This window comes from Amblyomma maculatum, chromosome 1 (genome assembly GCF_055883805.1).
Source record: "Amblyomma maculatum isolate TAMU_Amacu chromosome 1, ASM5588380v1, whole genome shotgun sequence".
NCBI lineage: Eukaryota > Metazoa > Arthropoda > Arachnida > Ixodida > Ixodidae > Amblyomma > Amblyomma maculatum.
In genome coordinates this window covers 12,225,765-12,253,036 of record NC_139344.1, presented here as the reverse complement: position 1 = coordinate 12,253,036, position 27,272 = coordinate 12,225,765, and the positions used below count along the sequence as shown (strand labels likewise).

Below are 27,272 nucleotides of genomic sequence, written 5' to 3'. Positions count from 1 at the left end.
GAGCAAAATTTAATAAATAGAATGATGGTTTAGTTAACCCTTCTAAATCAATAATTAAGATATATGGAGAAAAATGGGCATGATAGCTACGGCTACCACCCCGTTTCAAAGGGGACGCTCCTATATTCCATCCATCCACGCTGCGCATCTCTTTTTGAAAAAGTGATTCTTCGGTGCGCATTTTTTCTATAAGATCCGCACTGCGAAGATGTCTAGGCATGCGAAGCAAGTTATTGCAAACGTGTATGCTCGGAATAGAGCCCGTTTCCGCAGGAACCACTCGGACACAGAACGAGCGCGTAGTGATACGCCTCCTGTTTTTTTTTTCTTGCGGACTACTTGCGTAGCTTTCGCTGCGTTGCACTTGATGTATGAAACGGAGTATAGCTACCACGAAGAGTTTTGCGGGCTTTGAACTGTATAGCGCTTGGGAAACGCGGTGACGGAGGACTTGACCCTCACTGTAAGAACCTACGTCATCAACGTTCTTCCACTGTATCCCACTAGTCCGGATCAGCATCTTAGAGCTAGGCTTGACGCCCAGAAAAGGCCCGTTTCAACGTCTCACTTTCTCTGCCGCGTGAAGGCACAACGGAGGAGCCAAGTAGCACTGGCCACTGACGAGAAATAACGCTCATGCAAGGAAAGCACGGAACAACAAAGCAAAGCGAGGCTAATTGAACAAGTGGGATAGGAGTAATAGGATAGGATCGAATCTATGTGTGGTAAACATCGGAGTGGAGGCAAAACGGGAGGGGGGGCATCAGCACCATCCGAGTTAGATTGGCGTTAGGCCTAAGCAGACGACAAGGACGGTCGCATCCGGTCCTTCCGGGCTTGTGGACACTACAGCGGCTGCAAAATGGCTCCGTGCACTAAGTCACGGCGACGACATACTCCCTACTGCTCACGGTTCACGAGAGCTACAATGCTACGAGTTTTACCACCCTTCTGGTCGATTGGCTGTCAGGAGAGAGGGGGAGGGGGAGGCAAGATATATATTTAAGAGAAAGTAGCATTAAGACTCCTTTTCTTCAAATGAAGTTCAGAAATCAATTGTGGGAATCAGATCCTGTAGATATATAGGTAAAAGAAAAATGTGACATAATATGCATGTTGTATCTAATTATAATGCTTCTGTATTAATCACTCAGAACAGAAACTTCACATCGTAACCTATGTTGCAAAAAAGTGCTAAAGGAAACTAACTTACACAAGTGCGGTGCGTCAACAGCTCGCTAATATATTTTTCAGCCAAAGCCTCAGTGAAACGCCGCTGTATGCTGCACATTTTGGGTAGCGTCGCTACAGCATTTGCACCAACAATAAACGATTGAAAATATACATTGCATGTATAGTTTCCAGGCTGCCGGAGTGTTGGTCAAGCGATGTCAGAAGTATTACAAAACAGTGTTTACGACAAGCTTTGGGAAGAGAGCATGTATCTGACAAGAACCAGATTGTGTGCCAAAAAAAAAAAAAAAAAAAAAAGAATAGCCCGTGACAACCAAGGCCACGTTGTGGCTTCTTTCCAGCACAGTTGTCTCTGAGAAGAATCCCCAGCAGTCACACATGCAGCTTGCATTCAGTCCTGGGATAACGTGTTTGGTGTTCTCTCCTCAAACATCTCGCAATAAGAATTACGGTCCCTAAAACTGAAGGTGTATGCATAAGCGTAAGCGTTCGCTCCGTTCGACAATAGAGCTCTCGAGGAAGTTTGCTGAGCACACATGACGTGCGTCTTGATGTGGCACAGCGCCGACGCTTCGGCATTGCGGATCGTGCGCCATGGATGTTGGCTTCCAGGAAAGAAGAAAGCCAAAACGCAGCTCTCGAAGAAATAACCACCCCAAACTTTTCCTGCGGGCTTTCTGGTAACCTTCCGCCATGTGAACTTTCTAGTCATTTGTGTAGCCGCTCTGCTAGGGAGTGCACTTCACCGTCGGTGGCTATGAGGTTCATCTTCCAGACGACCTGCCTTCTTGCCTTGTGCATTCGATGCCTGACCTCGTCTCCAGTCTTCGCAACGGCGGAGGGGACTGAACCGACAACGATGAGCAGTCCTACCTCGCCGCAGGCGCCAACAACGAGGAACCTGGATGCCGACTTGGAAAGCGTATTCGATGACCTTGAGCCAAGGTTCAGGCCCCTCATGAAGTTCATCCACAGAAATCCCGTGGTCAGCACAGACTGCAAGCTCAGTCTTCTGAAGACAGCTCTAGCGCTGAGAAACGGCGAGATATGGGCGTCTAAGCGTAAGTCTGAAAATACCCATTTCATTCAAAAGCAAGAGATGATTGCATACACCCAGCACTCCTTCCAATGTTGGGCAAATTCCAAAGTGATTACAATCTTCGTAAAGCGTTTCCCCTTAGCCAGGACTAGAACCAGATAATTTATTGCGCTAAGAAAAGCGACAGAATGTGGAGTATGACGAGATGTGGAAATAAAGCATGAGCAACTCGCAGCATACCGAAATTACGGGTCGCAGTTGTCGCCTTAGCCAAACTGATTAGTTTGCTCCATGTTAGGAAATACTGGCGATTGTATGTTATCCAATAGCAGCGAAAAAAGCCGGCCTTAAAGCCCACTTTCTTCAATTGCTACTGCGTAAAACACAATCGCCCGTATTAACTTGCAACTGCAAGAAGATGGATAAGAAGTCACCGTAGAAACAGTGTCCTGTGATGTGTTGCAGATTAGAATAAAAACGCCTGACGCGGTGATGAGTACCACGAAGTGTTGTACACCTTCTTTATTAGTTAAAGTATAAGGAACCTTTCGGATTCGCTACTTACCTTAAACTACTTAAGAGATCGCTAGAGTGCTTTGTGGTAAAGCCGCTGACAGTGCCCGCATTCCTGGGTAAGAATTTACAGTAAATAGTTGTGACGTTTATAAGCCCTGTTAATTGTTTGTAGTGCGCTCGTAGCAAATAATAAATAATGGTATCCGGCTGCAGGAAGGATAGCAAGCGCAGAATGGTTTGAAGTGAACATTTGACTCAGAGAAAGTATTCACTTGGTTGTTTGTCACGACTGGCGTTGCTTTTCCCGCTGTCATGTCCTATAATTTTATTCCACTTTTAAGATACGTCCAAAAGGATGTTTTTCTTACGAATACGGAAACGATGAACAAAAATTATTATAGCTAGTTTATATTATTATAGTGTTTTTGGGGTAGATTGATAGATGAGGTAGTCGTGGTAGATACCGTGCGCGTTTTATTGGAAACTTAGGTGTGGTCGTATTCCTACACTACTTCATTTGGCAAAACTCCTGTATCGCACACGTGTTCTTAGATATTCTCCTCCAAATATCGAATTCATTCCTTGTATTTACGCATGCAAGATTGTGACAGTCGGTTCGAGACATTTCCCTGTGTGATGCCGTTGTTACCTATGGCGTTCCTTCTTCCAACGGAATTGAGCAACAAGTGGAGCCGGTAAAGATTTTTTTTTCTTCTCATTTTTGGCTATCGTAATCCAAGAACCGATTTGAAAGTTCACACAACTTTGTGCACTAGAACGGTGAAGTAATAAATGACATTACGCCATCGCAGTGGTCACGGCCAGCGGATTCCTACCCAACGGCGTATACGAAGGGGGGTTTGCCAACCTGGGCAGCCAGGACCAGTGCCTGAACGTGGATTCGAGCTCGGGATTGCGAGGGAGATACTGCACGCTGTTATGGAGGCCTCCGCTCAAAGTTTCTCTGGCTGCTTACACGAAAGAAGAGATGCGCCAAGTGAGTACGGGCAGCGGCACGAATAGACGGTGGACACGCGCGCACATGAATTCACTGTGTGTGCATACAGTAACTTGTTTATCTTTTCTGGGCTCTGAGTAGAAAGGCATGGGATTATCGATGTCTATCGCAGGAGAGCCGCGATGCGTGCGCGATAGCCAGCAGAACATCTTTTGAAATGTGTAGCTCATTTTATCATTGGTACGGCTGAAAAACTGCATGAATTGCTATCCCCTGGAAGCACGCCGTTGAACCTTTCAACCATTTTTTTTTTCTTTTCCGAGGCGTTTAATGACGTACAAAGTCCGTGATGCCGGCAACAATACAGATACTTGCTGGACAGACTGGCAGGGCTATTTCGTGCCTAGGATCCCTTTTCGAAAATAGGAAATAAAGAAGAATGTTGCTGAGTTCTACGGTGCGCCTTTAGGAAGGGGCTGTATGGTGCTTTAAGATTTTCCGTCTTTCACGCGGTGGAATGTTCAACTTAAAATTACTGCACTTGAACTTTTGTCGCGGAAACAACTTCCCAAGAAAAGAAAAAAAGAATTATTTGGGCATAAATGTGTTCCTTTTTCTTTTAATTATAAGGCTGCAATTCTGTGAGCCTCCTTATGCGCACCGAGAGTGAATTCTTAGTGTTTTTGAAACATTCATAGAATTTTTGTGAAGCAAAAAAAAAAAAAAAAAAAAAAGGTGGGCGATTAAGTACAAGCATATAGATTTTCGGATTTTTACGGATAGTAAAACGTATTGAGCGTCTGAATAGGCTATGCTCGCATTTACGACAAAACGGTGAAACATCACTTCGCACCGCTGTTTTTTCATGCTCAAACACTTCTCACCTTCAAAGGCGTTTTCCTGCTTTTACAATCTTGCAGCTTCTAGACTGTTTTGTAAATGTGCCATTGGTTTACCGATTAAGTGTTGTAAATGGATCGTGTCTGGTCTGAAATATAATGGGGAAGAATGTTCTCCGTACAGATTACATCAGTACATCAGGTAAGTTGCATCAAATTTCAGTGCCATGCCTGTATAATTCAGCAGCAGTTTATATTTTATCGACGCCCTCATTTCAGCGGCCGTCATGCTGGATGTCTTTATTGGATTTGGTCGATTACTTTGTACATGCATTAATAAGAGTTCGCGGCAGGACTTGTGCATCTTCGTCGTGTTGCAGCACCCGAGGCTCGACATCCGGCGGTGGTTGAACAATACTCGGAAGCGCTTCCACATAGGCAGCCGAGCGGGAATTTGCATTCCATCTGCGTGCAGTCAACACGAAATGAACTACATTGTTTCGACCGGTGAGTGAAATCAAGCTATTTTTATCTGCATGTGCTTCAGTTTTTCACCTTACGCTCTCAACTGAGGTTGTGAAGTTGAACTGCTGATTGCACGAATTATCACATGCAGCGACAAAAAAAAAAATTAACATCACTGACGAAACTGCATTCAGAGGAGGCGAAATCATTAGCTTTGGCACGACGTTGGTGGCTCCTAGTCGATGTCTTTCTAGATTTATACTTACACACTGGGTTAAGAAACGACCGCCACTCTTCGACCTACAATGCTACCACTCGACAATGTGACTTAGCAGTTTTTGACTTATGACCCATGATTCACATGATACACGACCCGTGGCTCATGACTCACGCAACTCATGAACAATATGACTCGACACTTCCATCTCACATTACTAATCACTCATGACTTATCGATGATACAGAACTTCTTTATACAGTAGGGTCATTTTTTTTTACTTAGCACATAAAAAGACCAGCGCAAAAGAAAAAAAAAAGCGGGACAAAGGAACACAAAACGCAAGACGGGTGCCCGTCCTGTCATTTTGAGTTCCTTTGACCCCAATTTTTTTTTTTTTCGCTGGTCTTTTTATGTACTTAGTCTGAACAAACTGGCCCAAACAGCTATTTTGACAATTTTTTTAACTACACTAGCTACAGAGTGTAGCAGAACGCAATTGGAGGTATTGGAGTTTTTCTGGACTGATACAGCCGATGTTTGTTAAAAATAAAAAAAAAATGGCCCTCACGACTGATGATCTGGCCACTAACTGATGACGTCACTTAGTGAAGGCGTCACGAGGGAACCAACTTCCGGCGACACATTTTGCGGACAATTCCGGCACCAACATAGCCTGTTAATGATTTCGCATTTAAAAATCGCTCTCAACCAGTGGCTGCGTTCCGCAAAGTTTAGTTTGAAATGGATATTCAATTTCCATTACATTTTGAGTATGTCAGCATGACCGTTACCGGCGAAAATATGACAAGACCAGCGCACTCCAGCCTACGTCACTACTCCGGAACGGTCAGCAAACGAGACTACGTGCGCGGATCTGAGTCGAGTCACGAGTTGCGCCCTCGCCATTGACTCATACCGGCGCGGACAGTTTCATTTGCTGACTCATCACGGCCAATCATGTAGTTGTGACTTGAGCTGTGGGAAAGAGTGTGGAGCACCAGCCGTGTAAGTTCTCGGTGGTGACAGCCTGACTCAGAGTCAGACGAAAACAGCAAGCGCCCAGTCACAAAAATCACAAGGTAGAGGGTCCCCATGATGTCCTTCGCCAGTCGCCGCAAGTATCGGTTAGTAATTCAGAAGTATATGCAGCCAATGACGAGGTCCTGTAACCAATCAGTCATTGGTCCAGTCGCTTCCCACAGACGCTTTAACGTACCAGCTACGTCACTGAACAGTGGACAATGCCACAGGACCAAATGGATCCGAAAACGAAAATGGATAATGCCTCCTTATAGCATACGACTCGACTCGCTGCGTCGCTGCCACCGCCGCGAGCCGCATTCGATAGAAAGCAGTGACCTATGGAGATAAAGATTATAGGTGTAACATTAATAGACAGGAAGCGAGCAGGGTGAGTCAGAGATCTAAGGCGAGCTAATGACACTACAGCCGGAAGAAAAAATTGGCATTGGCAGGGCATGTGAAGACAAGATAGTTGATGGTCGCTAGGAGTAGCTGACTGGATTAAAAAAAAATGCAAACGTAGCAGGAGGTGGCAAAAGTAAGTTGGGCGAACGAGATTAGAATTTTGCGGGTATTAGGTGGGTGCAGGTGGCACAGGGCCGGGTTAGTTGGAGGGATATGGCAATGGGAGAAAGGCATTTGCCTTGCAGTGAGTGTAGTCTGGCTGATGATGATGGTAGAATGCGTCCACAGAGTCAGCATGACCAAAACTTTTAACAGCTAAGAGCGTTTCGTTATTGATCGATGCATTTCTCGTTGTCAGATCATCACATCTCGAGCTGCTAGAATTCGTGCCCTCATTTTTATTCCGGGGCTCATTATAAAATCAATCAATCAATTCGGCCATTTCTTCACACTGTCGCCCCATGAAATAGCAAACGTACGCTCACCGGGTGTAATAGCGGTGTCCACTTCGCGTTGCCGTTGCAGTGGCTTCGGCTTACGGCGCAGAGGCATCCCTTGAATACTGCCGAATCAAGGAGCCAGTCCGGTTCAACCATCTAGAGCTCGGTATCATGTAAGTATGGGTTGAAAATGTGCAGTTCTTTTGAAGCGCAGAAAGTGGATGGGGGCTCGTGTATTGTATCTATCTGAGACGTATGCAACGCAGACTTACCTCTTCATCCTTTTTCTGTCGTGTAAAGTAACGTAGTAAACTATCGCGAAAAAGCAAGGTGGCAATAAAAGCTTTTTATGTGCAGGTCATTATGCTCGATCGTCTTCTGAATTGCCTTTCACTAATCAACATGACTGAGTACTTTGTGAGCCGTCACATTGATGATGATGACTTCAGACAAAATGGCACATACCCACGGCGGGGGGTTGGCCGGGTGCCGTATAGATTGTAAATATATATGTCCAAGGACTGGAGTATTCAGATAAGTATGGATGTTTAACTAGAATTTGGAAAAAATAAAAAGGAAAAGAAAAGGTAATGAATTCGTACCTAGCATAGGAATCTACCTGTTGAAATTATGTAATCATGAATAGAATCACACACTGGTTTTAAGGCATATCCTTTGACGCTTGACCCGAAGGAGAGGAGAACTGGAATGGTTAGTGGAAGGCCTAATCTCGAAAGGCGAGTCGCTAAGTAAATTTTACGGAGAGATGCTAACCTCCGGCAGAAGAGAAAAAAAATGATCTATGGATTCAATTTCTGTGCAAGACTCGCAGAGGTTAGTAGCGGATAGACCCGAACGACATAAATACAGATTTAGTTTCTGTAATCTGCAGCGCAAGATAGTCATAGATACTTCACATAGCCTTGAAACACACATGCGGCCACGCCAAGGCCATCTGAAGCGTTGGTAATCTGGTGCAGAAAGGAGAGGCTCGTTACTGAGGTGATGGAGACGTTGGAAATTTTGAAATCGTGCTAAAGTTTAGTAAACGGTATTAGGTAGGAATGGAACAAGAGGACCACTAAGAGCGGATTTTGCTAAAAAATCTGCCCTTTCATTATATGTAATACCACAGTGGCCAGGGACCCATTGAAAACGCAAATCTGAAATGTGGGGAGGAAGAAAAAAATAAAGGGAACGGCAAAGCAGAGTGTCCTCCGAATTTTCGAGCGATGACATCACGGATAGGCTGTCAGAAAGAAAACTAGCCTTAGAAATATTACTAGAGATTTTAGTCAAGGCCGACTGAATGGCCAGAAACTCAGCAACGAAAATCGGCGTATAGTCTGGGACCCGAAATGCATAACTCCAGTCAAGAGCCTGGGAGTATAAGCCGATAGCTGCTTTTTCATCCTGCTGAGACGCATCTGTAAAAATGGCAATATGGCTCGGAAAATTGTCTAGGTAATCCTCTATAAGAACATTTAATACATTGGCAGACAAATGCTTAGCATTCCCTGGGGGAGTGTCACCAATTGAGATTATAGTATCAGGCCGCCGGTGGTTAACTTGTACTAAAGAGGTTATTGATACTGAAAGTTTCGACGGCAGGGAATTAGTAAACACAACCTGAGGGAGCTTATACCTAGGCCAAATATTATCAAAGAAGTATGATAGGATTGAAGTAAATATGGGGTTAGCCACTCCAGGGACAGGCTCTAAATACCTTAAATACGTTCGCACAATTAGAAGCTGAAACCGCGAATTTAGATTAGGTATCTGAGCAAGTATAGCAAAGCATTGGCCACTGATTTGGGCAGACCTAAACAAAGGCGCAGAGCTCGTCGTTCCAAAACAAACAGGGGTTCAAGCTTGTACCTTGGGCACCCAGAAAAGAGAATGGAGCCGAATTCAAGTATTCGTCGTACGTAGGTCTTATAAAGCAAGAGCAGAGTGTCTTGACGCATACCATATTTCTTATTGCTCATTCTTATCAACCGGCCAAGGGCACGTTCAACTTTAAGCACAAAGTTTCTAATTTGAGGCCTCCAGTCTAACTGTGGGTCGTATAATATATCCAAATATTTAATAGAATCAACCTGCGGGACTAGGACAGAATGATAAGAGAAGGAAATGTTAACGGGGGTTGTCTGTGGGAATACTAGGACGGCACATTTGTTGACATTTAAAGTTAGCCTTAGGCTGTGACCTCCAGGGCATTTAGATAATCTTGCAACAAATGATATAGGTTGTGAATATTTGTCGCAGAAGCAAAAAAAGCTATATCGTCTGCATACACATAAACTTTGACGGCCGGGTGAATAGGAATGTCACTGCTTGGTGCGGGATATGGCACAAGCTAACAATAGCACGGAGTTTAAAGGACTATATAGACTTTATTTTTGGGTTCGTGTTTTATCTTCCTTAATGGTGCGTAAGTCATTACTGCACACGGACCCCCTCGTGATATTCGCCTACGACCGCTGAACAACTTATAATCGAACTTCTTTTCTCACAAGTTTCGGTTTCGGTTTCAGCAGCCGAGAAATGGTTGAGACGTCAAAGTCAAGTCTAGGTAACGTGAGAGATGAATAAAACTGATATAATCGTTCCTGTGTCGTTTTAATTCACCAGAACATTAAAGCCAGCCTGCCTCGAAAACAGGAATTAGAAAAAGGGATCGCTATTTCCTCATGCCGCGCGTGACCTAGACTTGATTGTGACGTCACAGCCATGTCTCGATTGCTGAAATCAAACCGAAACTGGCGAGAAAAGAAAATTCAGTTGAAAATCGTTTAGTGGTCTTACGCGAAAACCGAGTGGTGATCCATATATAGGAATCTGTTACACGTCGTTAAGAAGAAGAAAGAAAACACCAAAATTTGATGTTTATGCTTCTTTAAGGCAAAGAGTGGTTGTAGTACACAGAACGGGGCACATTTTTCGTTGTTTGATCGTATGTTTCGCGAAGGCGGTCTTGTGCACTCGGTTATTAAGGTTTCCTTCAGTTTTACAACTGCAGCTATCAAGTGCTATAGATCATTTCACGACCCTCGGAGAAACCGATTTGACTGGGTTGTCAAGGCGGAAAGAAAAGGGGGGGGGGGGGGGGGTCGTCAACTCTTTTCTTGCTACGGGAGTAGCCCAGCGCCCCAATATGGCAGTGCCCTTCTCCCTTCTGTAAAGTCGTCGTAAGATTAGTTGTGGCAGCCGGCGTAAGTACACGGTGGTTGCCATGGGGACCACTCAGAATGTGGTAGCCGTAGGAGGAGGATAACATGGCGAGAACAGTAGAATCCGCATCCAGAGGGAATTGCCGTGGGAGCGACCTGGCGGGTTGCTACCTTGGAAGGAGGGGGGCATTACAAATGCTAGGAATACGCAGCCGGAGGGTGGTTGTCTCGATGACCAACCGGAGAGATCGAAAAGGAGGGTACGGCGAGACGCGAGATATGTTGCAATGGACAATCCGCGGCAAGAACGCCGGAATGCATAAGCACACGAAGGTTACCTTGGGAACAAGAAGTTTTGGCGAGAGCGAGGAATGCGCAATTGCGACGGTAACCATCCGAAGAGTGGCCACTGCGGACGGATCGAGGAGGAAGTATATGGAAAGAGCAGAGGAATGGCCGTATAGTGCCGCATAACGGCGGCGGACTAGTGAGGACTCAGGAGCGCTGGTCGAATGTGTGCGGGTAACTGAAAAGAGTTTTTTATAACTTTGTATATGTATACACGCCGCTCTCAAATTCTTTACTTTAAGATATCGTGAAGAAAGAAAGAAAGAAAGAAAGAAAGAAAGAAAGAAAGAAAGAAAGAAAGAAAGAAAGAAAGAAAGAAAGAAAGAAAGAAAGAAAGAAAGAAAGAAAGAAAGAAAGAAAGAAAGAAAGAAAGAAAGAAAGAAAGAAGCATTAGCAGTAGTCTCTGAATCTGGCGTTACGCAACGATAACCGCGTCCTGTGGCTGCTTTCGTTCATCCAAATTAACCGCCTCGCTGACTGAGAGATCCTTCCAACAAAGACGTGATTTCGCTTCAGCCAATAGTGGAGGACAAAGCTAATAAACATTATCATCATAATCCGGACTATACCCGCTGCAGGGTGAAGGCCTCTCCCATATTTCTCCAATTAATCCGGTTCTGTGCTAGCTGCATCCACTGGACCCCCGCGAACTTCTTAACCTCATCCACCCACCTAACTTTCTGCCGCCCCCTGCTACGCTTTCCTACTCTTGGAATCCAGTTTGTTACCCTAAGCGACCATCGGTTATCCTCTCTTCGCACTACATGCCCTGCCCATGCCCATTTCTTCTTCTTGATTTCAAACAGAATGTCATTAACTCGAGTAATTTCTCTGACCCACTCTGCACGCTTCCTATCTCTCAACGTTACCCCTACCATTTTTCGTTCCATAGCCCTCTGCGCTGTCCTCAAATTAAGTAGAACCTTTTTCGCTAGCCTCCACGTTTCAGCCCCATAGGCGAGTGCCGGTAAGATGCAACTGTTGTATACTTTCCTTTTGAGCGACACCTGTAAGCTGCTACCCATAACCTGCGAGTAGTTACCAAATGCTCCCCATCCCAATGTTGTTCTTCTAGTTATTCCCATTTCATGGTCCGGCATAAAAAGTACTTTTTAAGAGCTAGTGGCGAGGCTTCGTGCACCCTGGTTGTTGACAGTGGACATTTATCAGCTTCCTGGCTTCATGCGATGTTTGTTCTATAGTTTTCGAACCACCTTTGCAGGCTGAAATGTTCAAAACTTGTTTTGTCCCCAAAAGTGAGCAGCGGGATTTGTGAAACCTCTTCCAAGCGCACACCCCCGTAAGAGTAGGTCGGGGAAGCTTGTGTCCATTTTTTACCGATGGGTATCCGGCAGTTAGTTTCCAACCAACCACCTACCACAGCCTAGACGGGCGCTCAAGCCACCAGAATGGAATTAAAATGGAATTATTGTTACCTGGACCCAGTAGTGTGACTCCCTTTTACTAATATGTTGAATCTAAAAGCTGCGCTTCAGGTATTCGAGAGCCCTGCTGGCTTTGGGTGTTATGAACTCTATGTGTATCTTTCAGAACATTTTGTTAGTTATCCATAGCGTGTCGTTTAAATTATCGCAGAATGATACTTGGCATAACGGTGAGAGGTAACAAACAGCTATGACAACCTTTAAATAAGTGACTGAAAGGTAGCATCACACTGATTCAACAACGGCAGTAACCAGAGCAGAAAAGCAATCAAAACTTTCCCTGACGGCTAACAAGACGTCATCATCTCTTCTATTAGTGCGATACCAGCGTAAATTAAGATATTTCTCATTGAAATGAAATGATTCAGAAATTGATATTTTCTTCACAGCCATGCATATGTCAGTGATATTATGCCGGTGTTACTATCGGTTATTAGGCTGAACAAATAATCTATCGTTGGTATGATACTACGGATATTAGTGAAAATAATGCAAAGGGTAGTTTTCGCATATTTATACCCATCCCACACGGGAAAATTAATTTCATTTCCACCGAATGACATTCGTTCAGTTAAATATCATTTTTTCGACGTGCTGCTACACGACCAAAACTAATTGATTGCAATTGCGATAGATACACAAATGTTGGTGCGCCTTCGCGAGAATGATGAGCGCTGTGAACGAAAGCAGCCTTTAAAATTATATTTATGTCTTGCATGACTCGTAACCAACCTGTTGATTACGACTACCCATTACGAAGTTAGCGACTGCACCGGTTGCGTTTGTTTACGAAAGGATAGGGAACGTGCGCGCATCGGTGCCTGGGTGTGGAAAGCGGACGAATTGTTTCAGCAACAGCAAGTGCAACACCATTGCCGCTCGCGCTGAGTGCGGTGGCTGGTTGGCTGGTAGCGAGGGTTCAATTTTTTTTTCGCGATGCTTTTTGGCATGTTTCACATAATTTAATGACTAGCTACAAAACTGTAGATCCGCAGTAGTATTATAAGGCCTGCGGCACTTTTGCAGTTTATTTTGGGTATATTCTCACTGAGTCTCTGGTGTTGAGATAACACATGCCCTTGTTAGTCGCATTCGAATGAGTTCCTTAAACTAATTCGACGCCTAATGTCGTTTTCATCGAATGTCATTACATTTTCCCCTGTGGTAGCAAACAAATGTCATTTTGAACAAATGTCATTCCATGTAAATTACAATAAATTTGCCGTGTGGCAGAGGTATAGCTACCTAACCCTCATCATTCTCTATGGACAAGTACGGTCATACCTTAAGGAACGAGGAAGATTTCTTCCTGGGCTTTTGCTTGTTGAAGAGCCAACTTCACAAGATTTGCTTTGCTTTGTGTTGAAGTTATAGCGCTCGTCGTCAGTGACTAGTTTATTGCAGCCAAGCTTAATGGTCACGTCAGGTACTTCGCTGTTTTCGATAAGCTTTTTCCTAGCAGGAATAGTCACCACGCAGAAGTACCTACTCATTCCCGCGCCAGTATATTTAATACTAACGAATATTATTTCAGTTTTGTTCCATTGGATTTTTATTCTTCTTTGTGAGTGATTCTAGTGAAGCCTCGGTTTCGAGCTGGAATAGAATAAAGATAAAATGGAATATAAAATGAGTTATGTTTTATTGGCCCTGGTCAGTACATGCTCTAGGAGCTCTTTGAAAAAAAGCATGTTTAATGCGCGCTATTCTGAAAAGACAAAGTTCTCGAAAGATTACAATGTAACGGTGTCGTCCAAACGATGTCTTCGCAAGTGAAAAATACTAATTCAGGCATGATATTTGTGGTGAGCTCCAGTGAATCTTGCTATACTATTTTTTTTTTCCAGCTGGTTTTTCGTCGTCGTGCTGATAATAATTCTCCTGAGCACGTGCGCTGACCTGCTGCTAATGAAATGCGGGAGAAAGCAGACCAAGAAACGCCCAGTGGTGGCTTGGAAAAGGCTTGTCATTGTCTACTCCGCCGTGACAAATACGATAAAGTTACTCGATATGAAAAGCAGGAGCGGAGACAGCCAGCGATTGAGGTTCCTCCATGGAATGAAGTTCCTGAGTGCTCTTTGGGTGATCCTCTCACACGCCTATTACTGTGTGCAAGCAGACGCTCTCGGTGAGATTGTGCATGCTCTCTTCTCTCTCGTGACAGTGAATCAACCGCCATATCGTGACGCTACAGTGTCGTTCGATGCATGCCTGCCGCCTCAGTGGAGCCAGCTGAAGCGCAGGAGGCGCTTTTTCACGATGATTACCTACAGCGGAGGCGTTCAAAGGTATCAGGCAGGCGGTCGGTGCAAACAAGTGGCCGGGTGCACTGGGGGCTCCATCGTTTTCTTTTTTATTTCAAGGGCACTCATACGATCATCAGTGCCGAGCAAGCGTGTTGTTTGTGCCTGACTCCCGATTGGCCTGCCAGATTGTGACGTCACAGTCCACGTGTCGTGGCGCGGGTAATTCAAACTGTGTCTTCACACAGTATCGTCGGTGTAACCAGGTTAAATTCGAGATAGTTTTAGTGCGAAAGCACTAATTTACACGGTCAAATTTAACCAAGAATGTTGTGTCTTGCATACGCTGAGTGTCAGTAATCGAAAATTTCACTGTATGTCTCTGCTCGGCATCCGAAGAAGCCTATACGGGCGCTTGGCAGCGAACCGCGGAAGCCGACCCCTGACAAGGGGCGAGAGGAAAAACCTGCACCGGTGGAGGCGCCGACTCTGAAAGCCAGACCGCGTCACCCGCCCACCTAACACGGCGCGCTAATTAAGGAGATTTGTGTATAATGCAGCAAATCTAAAAGATAAGCACATCGTGGGTGCGCCCTAAATCCAAAGTAAAACAAAGTGTGAATAGAGAAAATTAAACAGCATAAAAGCATTAGCAAGTCGGAAAAGCCAGTCAACGTAAAGCGATATCAATTGGAGCAACTTTCAGGAAATTGAACGCAGCAAAAGGAAATATAAAACCATCGAATAAACAATAACAAAATCAAATGCCCAATCCTCACAGCGCGTCCAGCTTACGCCATCGAAAAGGAAAACATAGAATGAAAAGCATCATCCTAAAAGCATATTCTGCTTACGCTAGCAAATAGAGAGAAAATTAAATGGGAAAGCATAAAATGAAAACAACCATCCTTAAAACGAGCTCAGATTACACCGTTCATGCCATCAACTCATCTGAGCTTCTCATATGTTTTACGAATGATATGCCGTATTAGGACAGGACGTGGCTTTGCTTTATGAAAAAAGTTGGATCTTCGATTTTGCAACTCGTTGACAAAGCGCGTTTTTAGCTTTCAGAAAATATATTACACTTGAGTGTTGCCAACCTTTAAAAAATGCTTTTCTGGTTGTTTTTCCTGACCCCATTGAGCGAAAAGGTGGAAGCTTTCACTTTGCCTTTCCTCCATCCACTGCGCTTCGTAAAAAATATTAATTATTATTTTTTTTATTTATGGCCTTCTGGTAGAGCACTTCCTTAACATGTAAAAAAATAGGGCACACGCGACATCAAAACCTGCTGTTTTCTTCCTTTTTTGTAGTCACTTCAGTTAAATGCCTGTGCATGATTTCTGTCACTCCGTGCGGTAGCGTTTCTATAGGCTCCACATCCTCGCAAGTGTTTTACGTTAGGTTCAGTACTTGCTATAAAATGTAAAAAGGGAAGTTTTCTTTTTTTTTTTTTTTTTTTTCTGACCTCTCTAGCTCTCATGACCACTTAGGCGTTAGTAAGGACAGGATAATTATTTTGCACGGATAATCTCCGGTTACCTTTCGAGCTACACTGAGCTCTCACATAAGCATTCGCTTTGGTTTCCCAGCATTGAAACCTATCGTAACTCTTCTGCGCTTCACACGACTGTCCGGTAATGATGGCTGGTCCGTTTCTGCGCTAACAAGTCCTTTGCTCCGATTTTGCTTTGTCGTTAGTGTTCTTCGAGCAGACTGTCCTCCCGTCGCGTATTTGCGTTTGTGTAAAAAGTATTTTTATAACTTCACAGCAACGTAATTAGTCAAGGTACGCTATAGTTATATGCCAGCAAGCTAGACGGTGCCGTTCCTAAATTTATCTTTCTTAAGTGCACTTTTTTATAATACCGAGTGGACGACATTGCCCAAAGAAGCCGGTTAGTTCCCTTTGTTCTAAACGAAAGGTCTAATGTTCCCGAAACTTCTCAACCTTGAATAATAACCTATCATATTATTTTCCTGCTCCTAGAGTCGGTATTCAGAGCGGTAGAACTGACGGAGTCACTGCATTTCCAAGTTGTTGCGAACGGATTCGTTTGCGTGTCGACATTCATCTTCGTCAGGTGGGCCATTTCTTTGCACCGTTTTCTTTACTGACGTCCTGACCTGTGCTCCGCGCCGACATGTGCCAATATCATCTTATGACTTCCTTATAGCGGATTCCTCCTTGGCTACACACTACTGAAGAATCGTGACTCAATAAGGAAGAAAAATGCTTTCGTTCAGGTCATAATAATCGTCGTTCGTCGCTACTTCAGGTAAAGTGTCGCCTCAACTTCTCTGGACTTCACCAGGGTCGTTGAAATTTCACTGTAGTCACGTACGATTGTCCACGCAATTAAAGGTATAGCTTAAAAATGTACATGAACCTGTACATGAGCCTCATCTTGCAGATGTTTAATTTTAGCACAACTGTCAAATAAACGTTTCATTTTGATTTTTTCTTTCACCGCCGCATTTAAAACTATTCCGTGAAGGTCTCAGAGTGCTGTAAGGTGAAGTACCAGATGCGAGCGCTATAGAGTAGGAATCATTTTAAAGTTAAGAGTACTTCAGAAAAAAAAAAAAAAAAAAAGTAGGAATGCTCAGCTTCAACCACGCAATAACATTGTGTGAACATTTGCAATTTGTCTTACTATTTCTGTGGCTGCAGTGTGCGCATAATGGGTTTAGAGCTTGTGATGACATCGGGTCTGGGTTCAGCACCTTCGTTTCTTTCAGGACAACTGTGCCTGCGATGGTAGTCATCTTGGCCTTCTTTCTGCTGAGAAAGTTAGTCCACGGCCCGCTAGCAGAAGAGCATTTCTCAAAATACTACAACGGCTGCTCGAAAAACTGGTGGACAGTACTTATCCACATCAATAACTTCAACAAATACGAGGATATTGTAAGTTCCTGCACTCGTTTTCTCCAAAGCAAGCGCGGCTATAGACCTCACCGTAATTGGTACCAACGCACGCAGCTGGCAGTTGGCTTGATAACGCATGCAGCGCCGTGATATTCAATATCTTCAAGGCTAGCATTCCTTCGCCAACTGCCCCCTCGAGTTACCTGCTCCTGCAGCAAGCGTTTTCTCCTTTTGATTATATTGAGGGCAGGGATAAAAACTTCATGTTCTCACCGTTTATTAGTTCTGCACAACAATAATAATAATAATAATAATAATAATAATAATAATAATAATAATAATAATAATAATAATAATAATAATAATAATAATAATAATAATAATAATAATAATAATAATAATAATAATAATAATAATAATAATAATAATAATTGGTTCACAGGAAAGGAAATGTGCAGTATCTGTCACACTTGTTCTATGGACACACCTGAACCGCGCCGTAAGGGATGGGAGGAAGGTGGGAGTGAAAGCGGAAAGAGAGAAAGGGGTGCATGTAGTGAAGGGCTTCGGAGCAATTTCGACCACCTGGGGATCTTTACCGTACACTGACATCGCACAGCACACGGACGCCTCTTCGTTTCGCCTCCATCGAAGCGCAGCCGCCGGCGGTCGGAATGTAGTTCTGCGTATGGATAAGAAATCGCGTATTAGGGAAGTTTTTGAAACACGTGACTATTGACATGACCAACGTTTTGCTGACTTCGTATCTCGCATTGCTTTTTTTTTTAACGCCCAATGAGTGAATGGAAAGATGAGGATTGTTCACTGCTCGGATAACTAGTGAATCGATCACGTGGGGATGGAATTGACTGCGCAACGAATACTTGAACATATATGTTCGGGTAGCTCTGAGCCAACCACCCAGCAAAGGACTGCTTAGTTGGTTTAATGACAGAGGTTCAGGGAGTAGGAATGCTGATGTCTATTTGACATGAGCGGAGGCTGTGAATTAAGATCGCACGATAGATAATCGCGTAGAAGGACGAGTCATTTGGGAGGGCAGGCTGTAAAGAACCCTTTCATACTGCAGCGTCGCTGTCGTCCAGGTACGCTCTCAAAATGAGCTGCGGGTGGCATAGAGCTCTCACAAAGCGAGTACAGTAGCATCAATATGGAGAGGGTCCCTGTAGTGTCGGCCAATAAAACTGATAATTTTTGCTTGTGGGATCGTCCCTAATTCTTCGAAAAAAAAAAAAGCAAATGTGATGGACACAAGTCAGCTATTCTGAAGTATTTTGTTTCGTTTCGCGGCAAACACAAAATGTCTAAGAGCCCTTTGTGGAAGCAGGTTATACCAATAGGGATTACAGCTGTACGTCTTTTTTTTTTTTTATTGCTGGCTGGATAAAAAAAAAAAAGATGCGAAGTGGGAAAGCGAAGGAAAGAGGGCACTCATTTTCAACGAAAAGCAGAAAGATGTAAGTAGCGGTAATGACAGGGGCGGTCTTTATCTCACAGTGCTTGGACCACTTCTGGTACATCAGCGCGGACATGCAGCTGTTTCTGGTGGCATCAATCATTTGTGTGCTGATGACAAGGTAAGCTTCACCGACTAGCTTGAGCGCAACAATGGACAAAAGTGTTTGCATTCTTATTTTATTCTTTTTTCTTTTTGCGATATCGCAGGCACATGACGGTTGGAACTGTCTTACTTGTCTTGCTGACCATTTTTTCTTCGGGATTCGTATTGGCGCAGACGTTCATCTACGACTATATGCCCCTAATACTTTTCTGGAATCCGGAGACAGAGTAAGTATGCTCCACTGCTTGTCACGATTACGTGACGATCCATAACGTCTGGACTGTGGATACTGCGTATAATACTGTGGCAAACGGTTAAGATTATTTGCCAAATGTAAGAAAGTTATTTTAGGCGACTTTAAGCACTCGCTATTCTCATAAATTAAAGTTTTCAATTTAAGCACATGTTTTGAAAGCGATGCAGGGATAAAAGGGATATAATTATATATAAGCATCATATATAAACTAAGAGAAAAAAATAATGTACAGATATATTACAAGCTGTCCGATAACAGCGTGTTTACATTTCCTATTTCCTTTCAGCGCCTTTTTATTCCGTGTTTCAATTTGATTTTGCAAGTGTTTTTCGTTCCAGAGCTGCGCGGGCTTCCAGAGGGTGAGGGGTGGTGGTGGGTAGAATTTGTGGAGAGTATAGATGGATGCGTGCAGGGTATTTCCTGAGGGTGGAACCTTTACCCACACTGCGACTTATTTGCCCGAAAAGGACAGTACTGTGAACGCAGTATAAAATATGGCCAATACATTTGACCGAAAAAAAAAAAAAAAAAAACGTGATGTAGGACTCGATACCCTGCTCTCGAAGTGTTGCGTGAGCATCACAAATTTTCTTGATTATATGTCCTTGGGACATCTTTGTTGCGATAGTCACAACGCATATGAAACGGCGCACGTAACACGAAAGTTCTCTGTTAGTCACCGCTGTCGTCGATTCATTCTCGTGGATGTGGACGTTTCAGCAAATCTACGGAAACCGGAGAGATGGTGTACGCGTGGCCTTTCATCCACTTTGGATCTTTTGCCATCGGAATTGTTTGCGGTTGGTGGACGTTGCGCAACAGCCAATGGCGCCCCAGCAAGGTAAGTGTTCACATGTTTTCAATCCAAGTTTATGCAGTTCGCAACAGTTAGAAAATTCCGTTATAGGTTCCTGCCGAGAAAAGAGTTTAGGCAATGCCACTAATAGCGTTTTGTGATAGAGCTTGGCAAACGCACGGTCGTCCGTAATTTCCTCGAGTTTTAGAGCGTTCCGGGTAAACACATTTATTAGGGCTTTCGAATGCAATTTCGTTTAGGTTTTTCGGTATTTCACAAAATAAAAACTGCCAAGAACGCAAATAGTGATTGGTGCAAAGCAACGACAACAACAACAAAAAATAGTGATGCCAACAAATTTCTCACATCTTTTTTTTTTTTTTCAGACACATGGTCAAATTACCTGTCCGAAACTAAAAAAAATGTCATCCTTACTTTAATATCCGTGACTGTACTAACTTCACCCATCCCTCTCTCACAACTTTTATATCCACTCACCCCTTTGCCCCAGTGCAGGGTACCAAACCGGTTTCTTTTACGGGTTAACCTCCCTGCCTTTCCTCCTCCTCCTCCTAGAAAATCAACAAGGCAATTTAAACGCATAAATAAGTCATACACTGTCCAAATTGTTTTTGTAACTGGCGTGAGACACTCCTGCGTTGCGTTAGGATGTGGAATGTGCCACTTGGCAGCGCCGTCCACATTCATTCCCAAAAGGTTCCTGGGAAGCGAACCTACTCTAAGTTTTCAGCAGGCATTCTCCTCTTCGGCTGGTAGCATGGAGGTGCCTTTCCTTCTTTTTACAAGACGGATGTGGAGCAACGGTCGGCAAGGCTGATCCCTCCGCCTATAGTATTATGTTGCAGAAAAGAAAATAGACACCATACAGACGCGTTAATACTGCAGGCGACCAAAGTCATATAAAGCAAGCACGAGCATCGGATCGTCTCCCGCCAGTTCTCATCCCCTTCTGTTGGGGTGGCCTCTTGGGCGCAGACTCTCTTCGTTAAAAGGCTCTAACCTCGTGTGACACCTTTTATGTGGAAGCAAACCATAAGCGGTACATGAAATCGGGTGACGCTGCTCAACGACCGTCGGTAGCAATATATATTAATTATAAAGTCGCAGCTTGTTACGTTGATAAACTGAAAACACCTGGGACAGTACCATAGATTCCTGATTAGACTAAGTCCTGAACATATCCTGTAATATTAAAATGATTAAACTAATACTATATATATTACACACATACAGCAGCCGTAGTTTGGTTTTGAATAATGGGCCTGTGAAATTGAATAAGGATGTCACAAAACTTTTCCGGTTATCTTAGTTTATTTTACCGACAGTTTCGGGCACGGGGGACCATCCTTCATCAAGGTAAGGATCAGCACGGACCGGCTCGCAAATTCAGAATACTGGGAGGGTTGTGACATCCTTGTATATAAATGCGCGCGCGCCTGCCTTTGTGCGTGCGTGTGTGTGTGTGTGTGTGTGTGTGTGTGTGTGTGTGTGTGTGTGTGTGTGTGTGTGTGTGTGTGTGTGTGTGTGTGTGTGTGTGTGTGTGTGTGTGTGTGTGTGTGTGTGTGTGTGTGTGTGTGTGTGTGTGTGTGTGTGTGTGTGTGTGTGTGTGTGTGTGTGTGTGTGTGTGTGTGTGTGTGTGTGTGTGTGTGTGTGTGTGTGTGTGTGTGTGTGTGTGTGTGTGTGTGAGAGAGAGAGAGAGAGCGGTGAAAAAGCATGGAATTAATCAAATTCAAAATTAATCTGTATGCGAATACAAAGTTCCTAAGCTCACCGTAAAGCGTCATTACTTCGACAGTTTCATTCACATACCTATTCCCTTCCATTTTTCTCCGTATTTTTTGCAGGCTTCAGTTTCACTGGCGCCAATAATTTTCCAATTTTGTACCACGCTTTTTCAGTCAGTATCATTGACCCAATTATAAAAAAAAAAAAAATGTTCGACGCTAGCATCGTCTTTTCTGCCGCAACTGATCCCTTGTCTGCAAGCGTTCATAGCGAGGAGGAGGAAAAAAAAAACATTTATTGAAACCCAATATTTGAGAACTGGTGAGGAAATGGTTTCTAACAGTGGCGGCACCTAAAAAACTGCTAGTGCAATACTCGCCGATCAGTCACGCTACTATAACGAGGCAATTAAGAGATTGTTAACGATCAAAGTGTAGGGCACAAGATAAACGGGAAACGTTGATCCACTTTTCCGGCTTGGTCTCTAGTTTGGACGAATAACTAGAGGCGTGCATTTCTTTTCAGGGGTTCTAGTATATTGGTCAATATCTGAAGAAAGCGCCTGCCGAGATTGGAAGTTTTGAGCAACGAAGCAAACTAGCGCCTTTTTACAATGCACTGCGAAAAATTATACGACACCAAGGAATCATGTCATAGAAATGATAACGGCAGTACCTTCCCAATCAGAGAAAAATCTGCCGATTAACTGACATACATATCCATGTACACTACTTCCATTGATAAAATAATGGAAATGAACTCAATGCAGTGAAGTTCTTTTTCAAACCCTCATCCGTATTCAGAAAGGGAGAAATATGAGTACATTCACGCAAACTCACAATGTCCATGTATAGTCCAAGCTTATTTAATAACGTAACTTACCGCTCCATCGGACCTCGTTATATCGTGCGAAAAACTCGAGCATGGCGTCAATACAGTTTCCTAGCGCAGTAATAATAGACTGACTCTTGCCTAATGCTGATGATAACAATTTTCCTAACACGTTTTCAAGCTCTGCCCTGTCTTCAGCTCGAATGATATACGCAGCAGAGTGCCAGCAGTGTCGAAAACGTCTCGAGTTCGCCACTTCCTCCTACAGCCGTTTGTGGCAGACGCAGCAGTTAAATGGAAGACAAGAACATGCGGAAAAAGAAAATGAAACAAGAGATACCGCACATATGCCGCACTGGCCGAAAGGGGGGGAGTCCCCAATGCTCCGTCTCGACTGAGTCTGAAGGATTGACACTGCACAGTTGCACGACGTGACATGAGGATGGTTTTCATCACGGGATAGACGCTAGTGCTTTTCTTTCCTGGGCCTATTCTTCGAAGGGCAGAAATGACGCCTGCGTGCAGCTGCTGAGCGCAGGACGATGTGTGACGCCTTTGTACTGCAACGCTTTACGGCGGCGCCGCGTAGCTTTACACAGATGGATACATCGGTTTACTATGTCCCGATGAGCTCAGACTGACGACGACGACGAAGACTCTGCGCAGAAACGAACGCCGTCGCAATGTATACGATTACGGCCACTGCTTTGGCTGTGCCGTGTGTGGTTAACGCGGGTAATGACCCCTGGGGTGTTTCTCACGGTAATGATGGGAAGTGTTTGAGGGCGAGCTCACTGCGCTCGGTGAGTGCAGAATGGACTCGAATTCTGTATCCCTTCCTTCGGAGAAGCCAATCATATGAATATAGCTTGAGTGATTCTTCAATATGTGTTGTTCATTCAGTGGTGACTTGTCCATGTTTGCTTGGAACGAAGTGCGATCGAGGGCATTTCAGACCAGCCATTATATCGGACGAATGATTGAATTCGACAACGTTCACCATGCAGCATAAGCGTTACTAAGACTACGTCCTATATTGAGGAGTGACAGTGCATGTCAGTGCGCCTTTCTGCAACACTAGCGCACCTCGGCTGGAATGTGTCATTGCAGTGACCGCGGTGATTTATGCGGATTTTTTTAACTAGCGGTAGCCCCATGTAAAGGTCGGTAGCGTATACGTGTACGTGAACAGTGTTAGCACGTAGTCGCGCAGTGGGTGATTTTTGCAAAGTGATTTTTGCACGCAGCAACTGCCAAGCGAAATAGACTGCCGCCTCTTGTCCGCCAGCATTAAATGAAGCTATTAAATGAACTAGACTAAGTGTTCAGTATATAATGCTGTTGATCAAATTTCACATGTCCTCGACATAGTAAAAGCCAGCTATCACTCGCGTCATCTCTTTTTTTATGTATGCTCTATTTGGGTCGCAGCATTTGTTGACTGTCTAAGAAGCATGTCATGTCGCGTACAGGTCGCGTACAAGCAATCAATTTTAGAGATGCTTATCACGTTATTTAATCGGATGTGGATGACGTCTATTTCACTTTTTATGGCGCAAGGAAGACTCGCATGCGGCTGAAAAACAGCGGACACCTGTTTTACGCGGCCAGTTCACTGACGACGAAATGAGTGTTTTCCAATTTGTCTTTTGGTTCGAGCAATCATCACATACACTACGATTCTAAACGTTAAACGCGATTGTACGCTGTCATTTGCTATCTATCGGCTATAAATTTTACGTTTATTACACTTGGGCTTCGCACACTTAAGCAGGGCAAGTCGATATGCAAAGAATATCTCGATCACACCCGTCGATGCTCACTTCGTGTTGAGGATGAGTCAGCGCTTCAGAATGAAGATAGAAACGTTCGGAGTAATTCTAACATTTTGATTCGAAAAAAAAAAAAGAAAAAGAATGCTAGTAAAGGAGCAGCCCCCCCCCCCCCCAAAAAAAAAAAAAAAAAAAGAAGCAATGAAGTAGGATGACGAACCCTTCTTTGGTGCATCATAGCGTCATTCAGGCATGTTGCTTTCTTGCGATTTGGGTGATTATACACAGAATACAGTCCTCAAGGTCTTATTCTGGAAGAAACACTGAGGAACACTCCGTCGAATATTTATTCTTGGCGAAACTCGATTGCACAGAGCATGTCAACTATTGACCGGCTGCAAGACACGGTTTTGTTACTCAGAAATTAACAATTAAAATTTCCCCGCCGCTTGATTCAAACTCGCGCAGTGTACTTCGAAAATGTCCGCTCGGTCGCCGTGTTGAAGTCAGTGGTGGCGCATTTTGTCCTTCGCGATCCATAGCGAAAAAAAAAAAAAAAAAGAACATGAAAGTGCCGATGCACCGCAGCCTACTTACGAAATCGGCCAGTAGTGGCGACACCTGCATTTCATTGTTTTTTTCTTACTAGCTGCGTTTTCAGCGCAAGTGGCGTTTTTGTTTTCAGTTCAGTTCAGTTCAGGCGTTCAGTCGTGTCCGACTCTTCGTGACCCTATGGACCATGTCACGCCACGCTTTCCGGTCTCTCACTATCTTCTTAACATCACATAGCTTCATCTGCAATGCCTCGAGAATGCCATCTAACCATCGCGTTCGCTGCCTACCCCTTCTCCGGCGACCCTCAACCTTTCCCAACATCAAATCTTTCTCCAGAGACTCCTCTCTTCTCATCAGATGACCAAAGTAGCTGAGCTTTAACTTTAGAATTTGACCCTCCAATGAGCAGTCAGGGTTTATGGTTGACAATATCGACTGATTTGATCTTCTGGCAGTCCAAGGAACTCTTAAGAGTCTTCGCCAGCACCACAATTCAAACGCGTCAATTCTTCGGCGGTCAGCCTTTTTCACAGTCCAACTCTCGCATCCATACATCACAACTGGAAAGACCATAGCACGGGTTATACGGATCTTGGTTGGCAGACTAATGTCTCTGCTCTTTACTAGGCGGTCAAGGCTAACCATTGCTCTCTTTCCCAGAAGCAGGCGTCTCCTAATTTCATGGCTGCAGTCTCCTTCCGAGGTAATCTTGGCGCCCAAGAACAGAAAATCTGTCACAGCTTCCACTTCTTGTCCATTGATGCTCCAGGACTTGATAGGGCAAGACGCCATGATCTTCGTCTTCGCAAGTGGCGTTTTTGTTTTCGGGATGCCTTAATTGACAAACATAAACTTCCGTTCGCCCGCAGTTTCCATGGAACCTCGCGCGTTGGCGATTTTCACGACCACTGGGGTACGGCGGAGGGGTGAGGGGAGGGGAGGGGGGGGAGGGGAATCTCAGTCTTTCTACAGTGTAGGAGCTACGGAAGACTGATTCAGGGCGCAGCCTAGGTAGAATGGTGCCTGGTTTAAAATTTCAGCATAAACTCCTACTTTTGTTTACAGTGGCGACCGGCCCGGTGTGATTCAGCCGTTCATCGCTCCACGATGTGAATGGTGGACGGTCGCGCACTTTGGAGAGTTGCAAGAAATTTAATATCAGTAAAGTCGACATCGTGGTCTTGTACAGCAGGTTAACGACAGAACTCTAAGCACATTTCATTTTTTTTTTTTCATTTAAACCTAAATGTAAGCGAGACTCGGCAACTGTCAGACGACTTGCGCAGAAAACAAACTAGCAGCGCTCTCTTCGTCGCATGAGTTTCAAGTGCTAAAATGGCATTTGTCTGAACACTGCAAGCATTGCGAGCCCGCCGGATGTGCTCCGCTGCTGCGGAAGTCTACTTTCTTAGGTAGAAAGAGCGCGCATGCAGCTAACGCGGGGAGTGGTGGGAGCGGTGGCAGTCAGCAACTACAGGGATTCCTGCGTCAGCACCGCCTCTGTGGCGCTTACCGAAAAGCAGAAATACCTCGCTCAGTTCTACAAATTGTTAGCACCCTAGTTTTTGTTTATCTGACTGAAGTGGTTCTTATTTAAGCCTCCAGTCCCCCCCCCCCCCCCCTTCTCCCCTTCTACTGTTATCTCGTCGCTGGTGTATTAGCCACGTTTCCTCACGCATTGGTTTAAGCGCTTTATCTCTACCGGGTTGGCCCTTTGCATACCACCCGCTTTCACACGTTTTCTTGTTTTCATTTGCTTTTATCCCGGGGAGACGACTTCCTCTATTTCATCACGATGACTGAGTGCAGTTGTCGTGTTGCTATTACTCACTCCCTCTCCCTTTCACCCTTAGATTCTTCTGCGCCCTTTAATAAAGACAAGCTATTAGTCAGCAGTTAAAGCGTGCAGAGTGGGTCAGAGAAATAACTCAAGTTACCGACATTCTAGTGGAAATTAAGAAGAAGAAATGGACATGGGCAGGACATGTAGTGCGAAGAGAGGATAACCGATGGTCGCTTAGGGTAACAAATTTGATTCCAAGGGAAGGAAAGCGTAGCAGGGGGAGGCAGAAAGTTAGGTGGGCGGATGAGATTAAGAAGTTCGCAGGGGTCAAGTGGATGCAGCTAGCACAGAACCGGGTTAAGTGGAGAAATATGGGAGAGGCCTTCGCCCTGCAGTGGGTATAATCAGGCTGATGATGATGATGATGATGATGATGATGATGATGATATTAGTCAGCATCGTGTCCTGTTCTCTTCGTTGTGTGCGTGTGCGTGTCCGTGTGCGTGTGCGCGCCTTGTGTGTGTATGAGTGCGCGCGCACGCGCGTTTTGCTGTATATTCACCGTTGACATTTAACACGCAGTGTTGAGTTTTCATCTGTGCTATGACTTTGCGACAAAGTAAATGTAAGCCTGATTTATAACGCAAGTTTTTTCTATGAAAACGCTTTTTTTTTTTTTTTAGCTCTGAGCTGCATGCGTTGCCAAGAATAGGCCTTTAAAAGCGGAGGGCAGAACGTGCTCTCATGAGCCTCTAGCATAACGTTTTGGAA

General features: G+C 44.4%; 1 protein-coding gene across 1 annotated transcript in view; it reads left to right on the top strand.

The window, feature by feature from the left end:
- Nucleotides 1-1,951: 1,951 nt before the first annotated feature.
- LOC146201775 (nose resistant to fluoxetine protein 6-like) overlaps nt 1,952-27,272 on the top strand; it is a 43,271-nt gene continuing 17,950 nt past the window's right edge. Inside the window, exons 1-11 of the mRNA XM_084583393.1 lie at nt 1,952-2,255; nt 3,562-3,746; nt 4,927-5,053; nt 7,185-7,272; nt 13,913-14,193; nt 16,302-16,395; nt 16,489-16,590; nt 17,054-17,219; nt 18,699-18,778; nt 18,867-18,989; nt 19,739-19,859. Coding sequence (XP_084439519.1) covers nt 1,952-2,255; nt 3,562-3,746; nt 4,927-5,053; nt 7,185-7,272; nt 13,913-14,193; nt 16,302-16,395; nt 16,489-16,590; nt 17,054-17,219; nt 18,699-18,778; nt 18,867-18,989; nt 19,739-19,859 — 1,671 coding nt within the window. The remainder of the gene's footprint in view (nt 2,256-3,561; nt 3,747-4,926; nt 5,054-7,184; nt 7,273-13,912; nt 14,194-16,301; nt 16,396-16,488; nt 16,591-17,053; nt 17,220-18,698; nt 18,779-18,866; nt 18,990-19,738; nt 19,860-27,272) is intronic.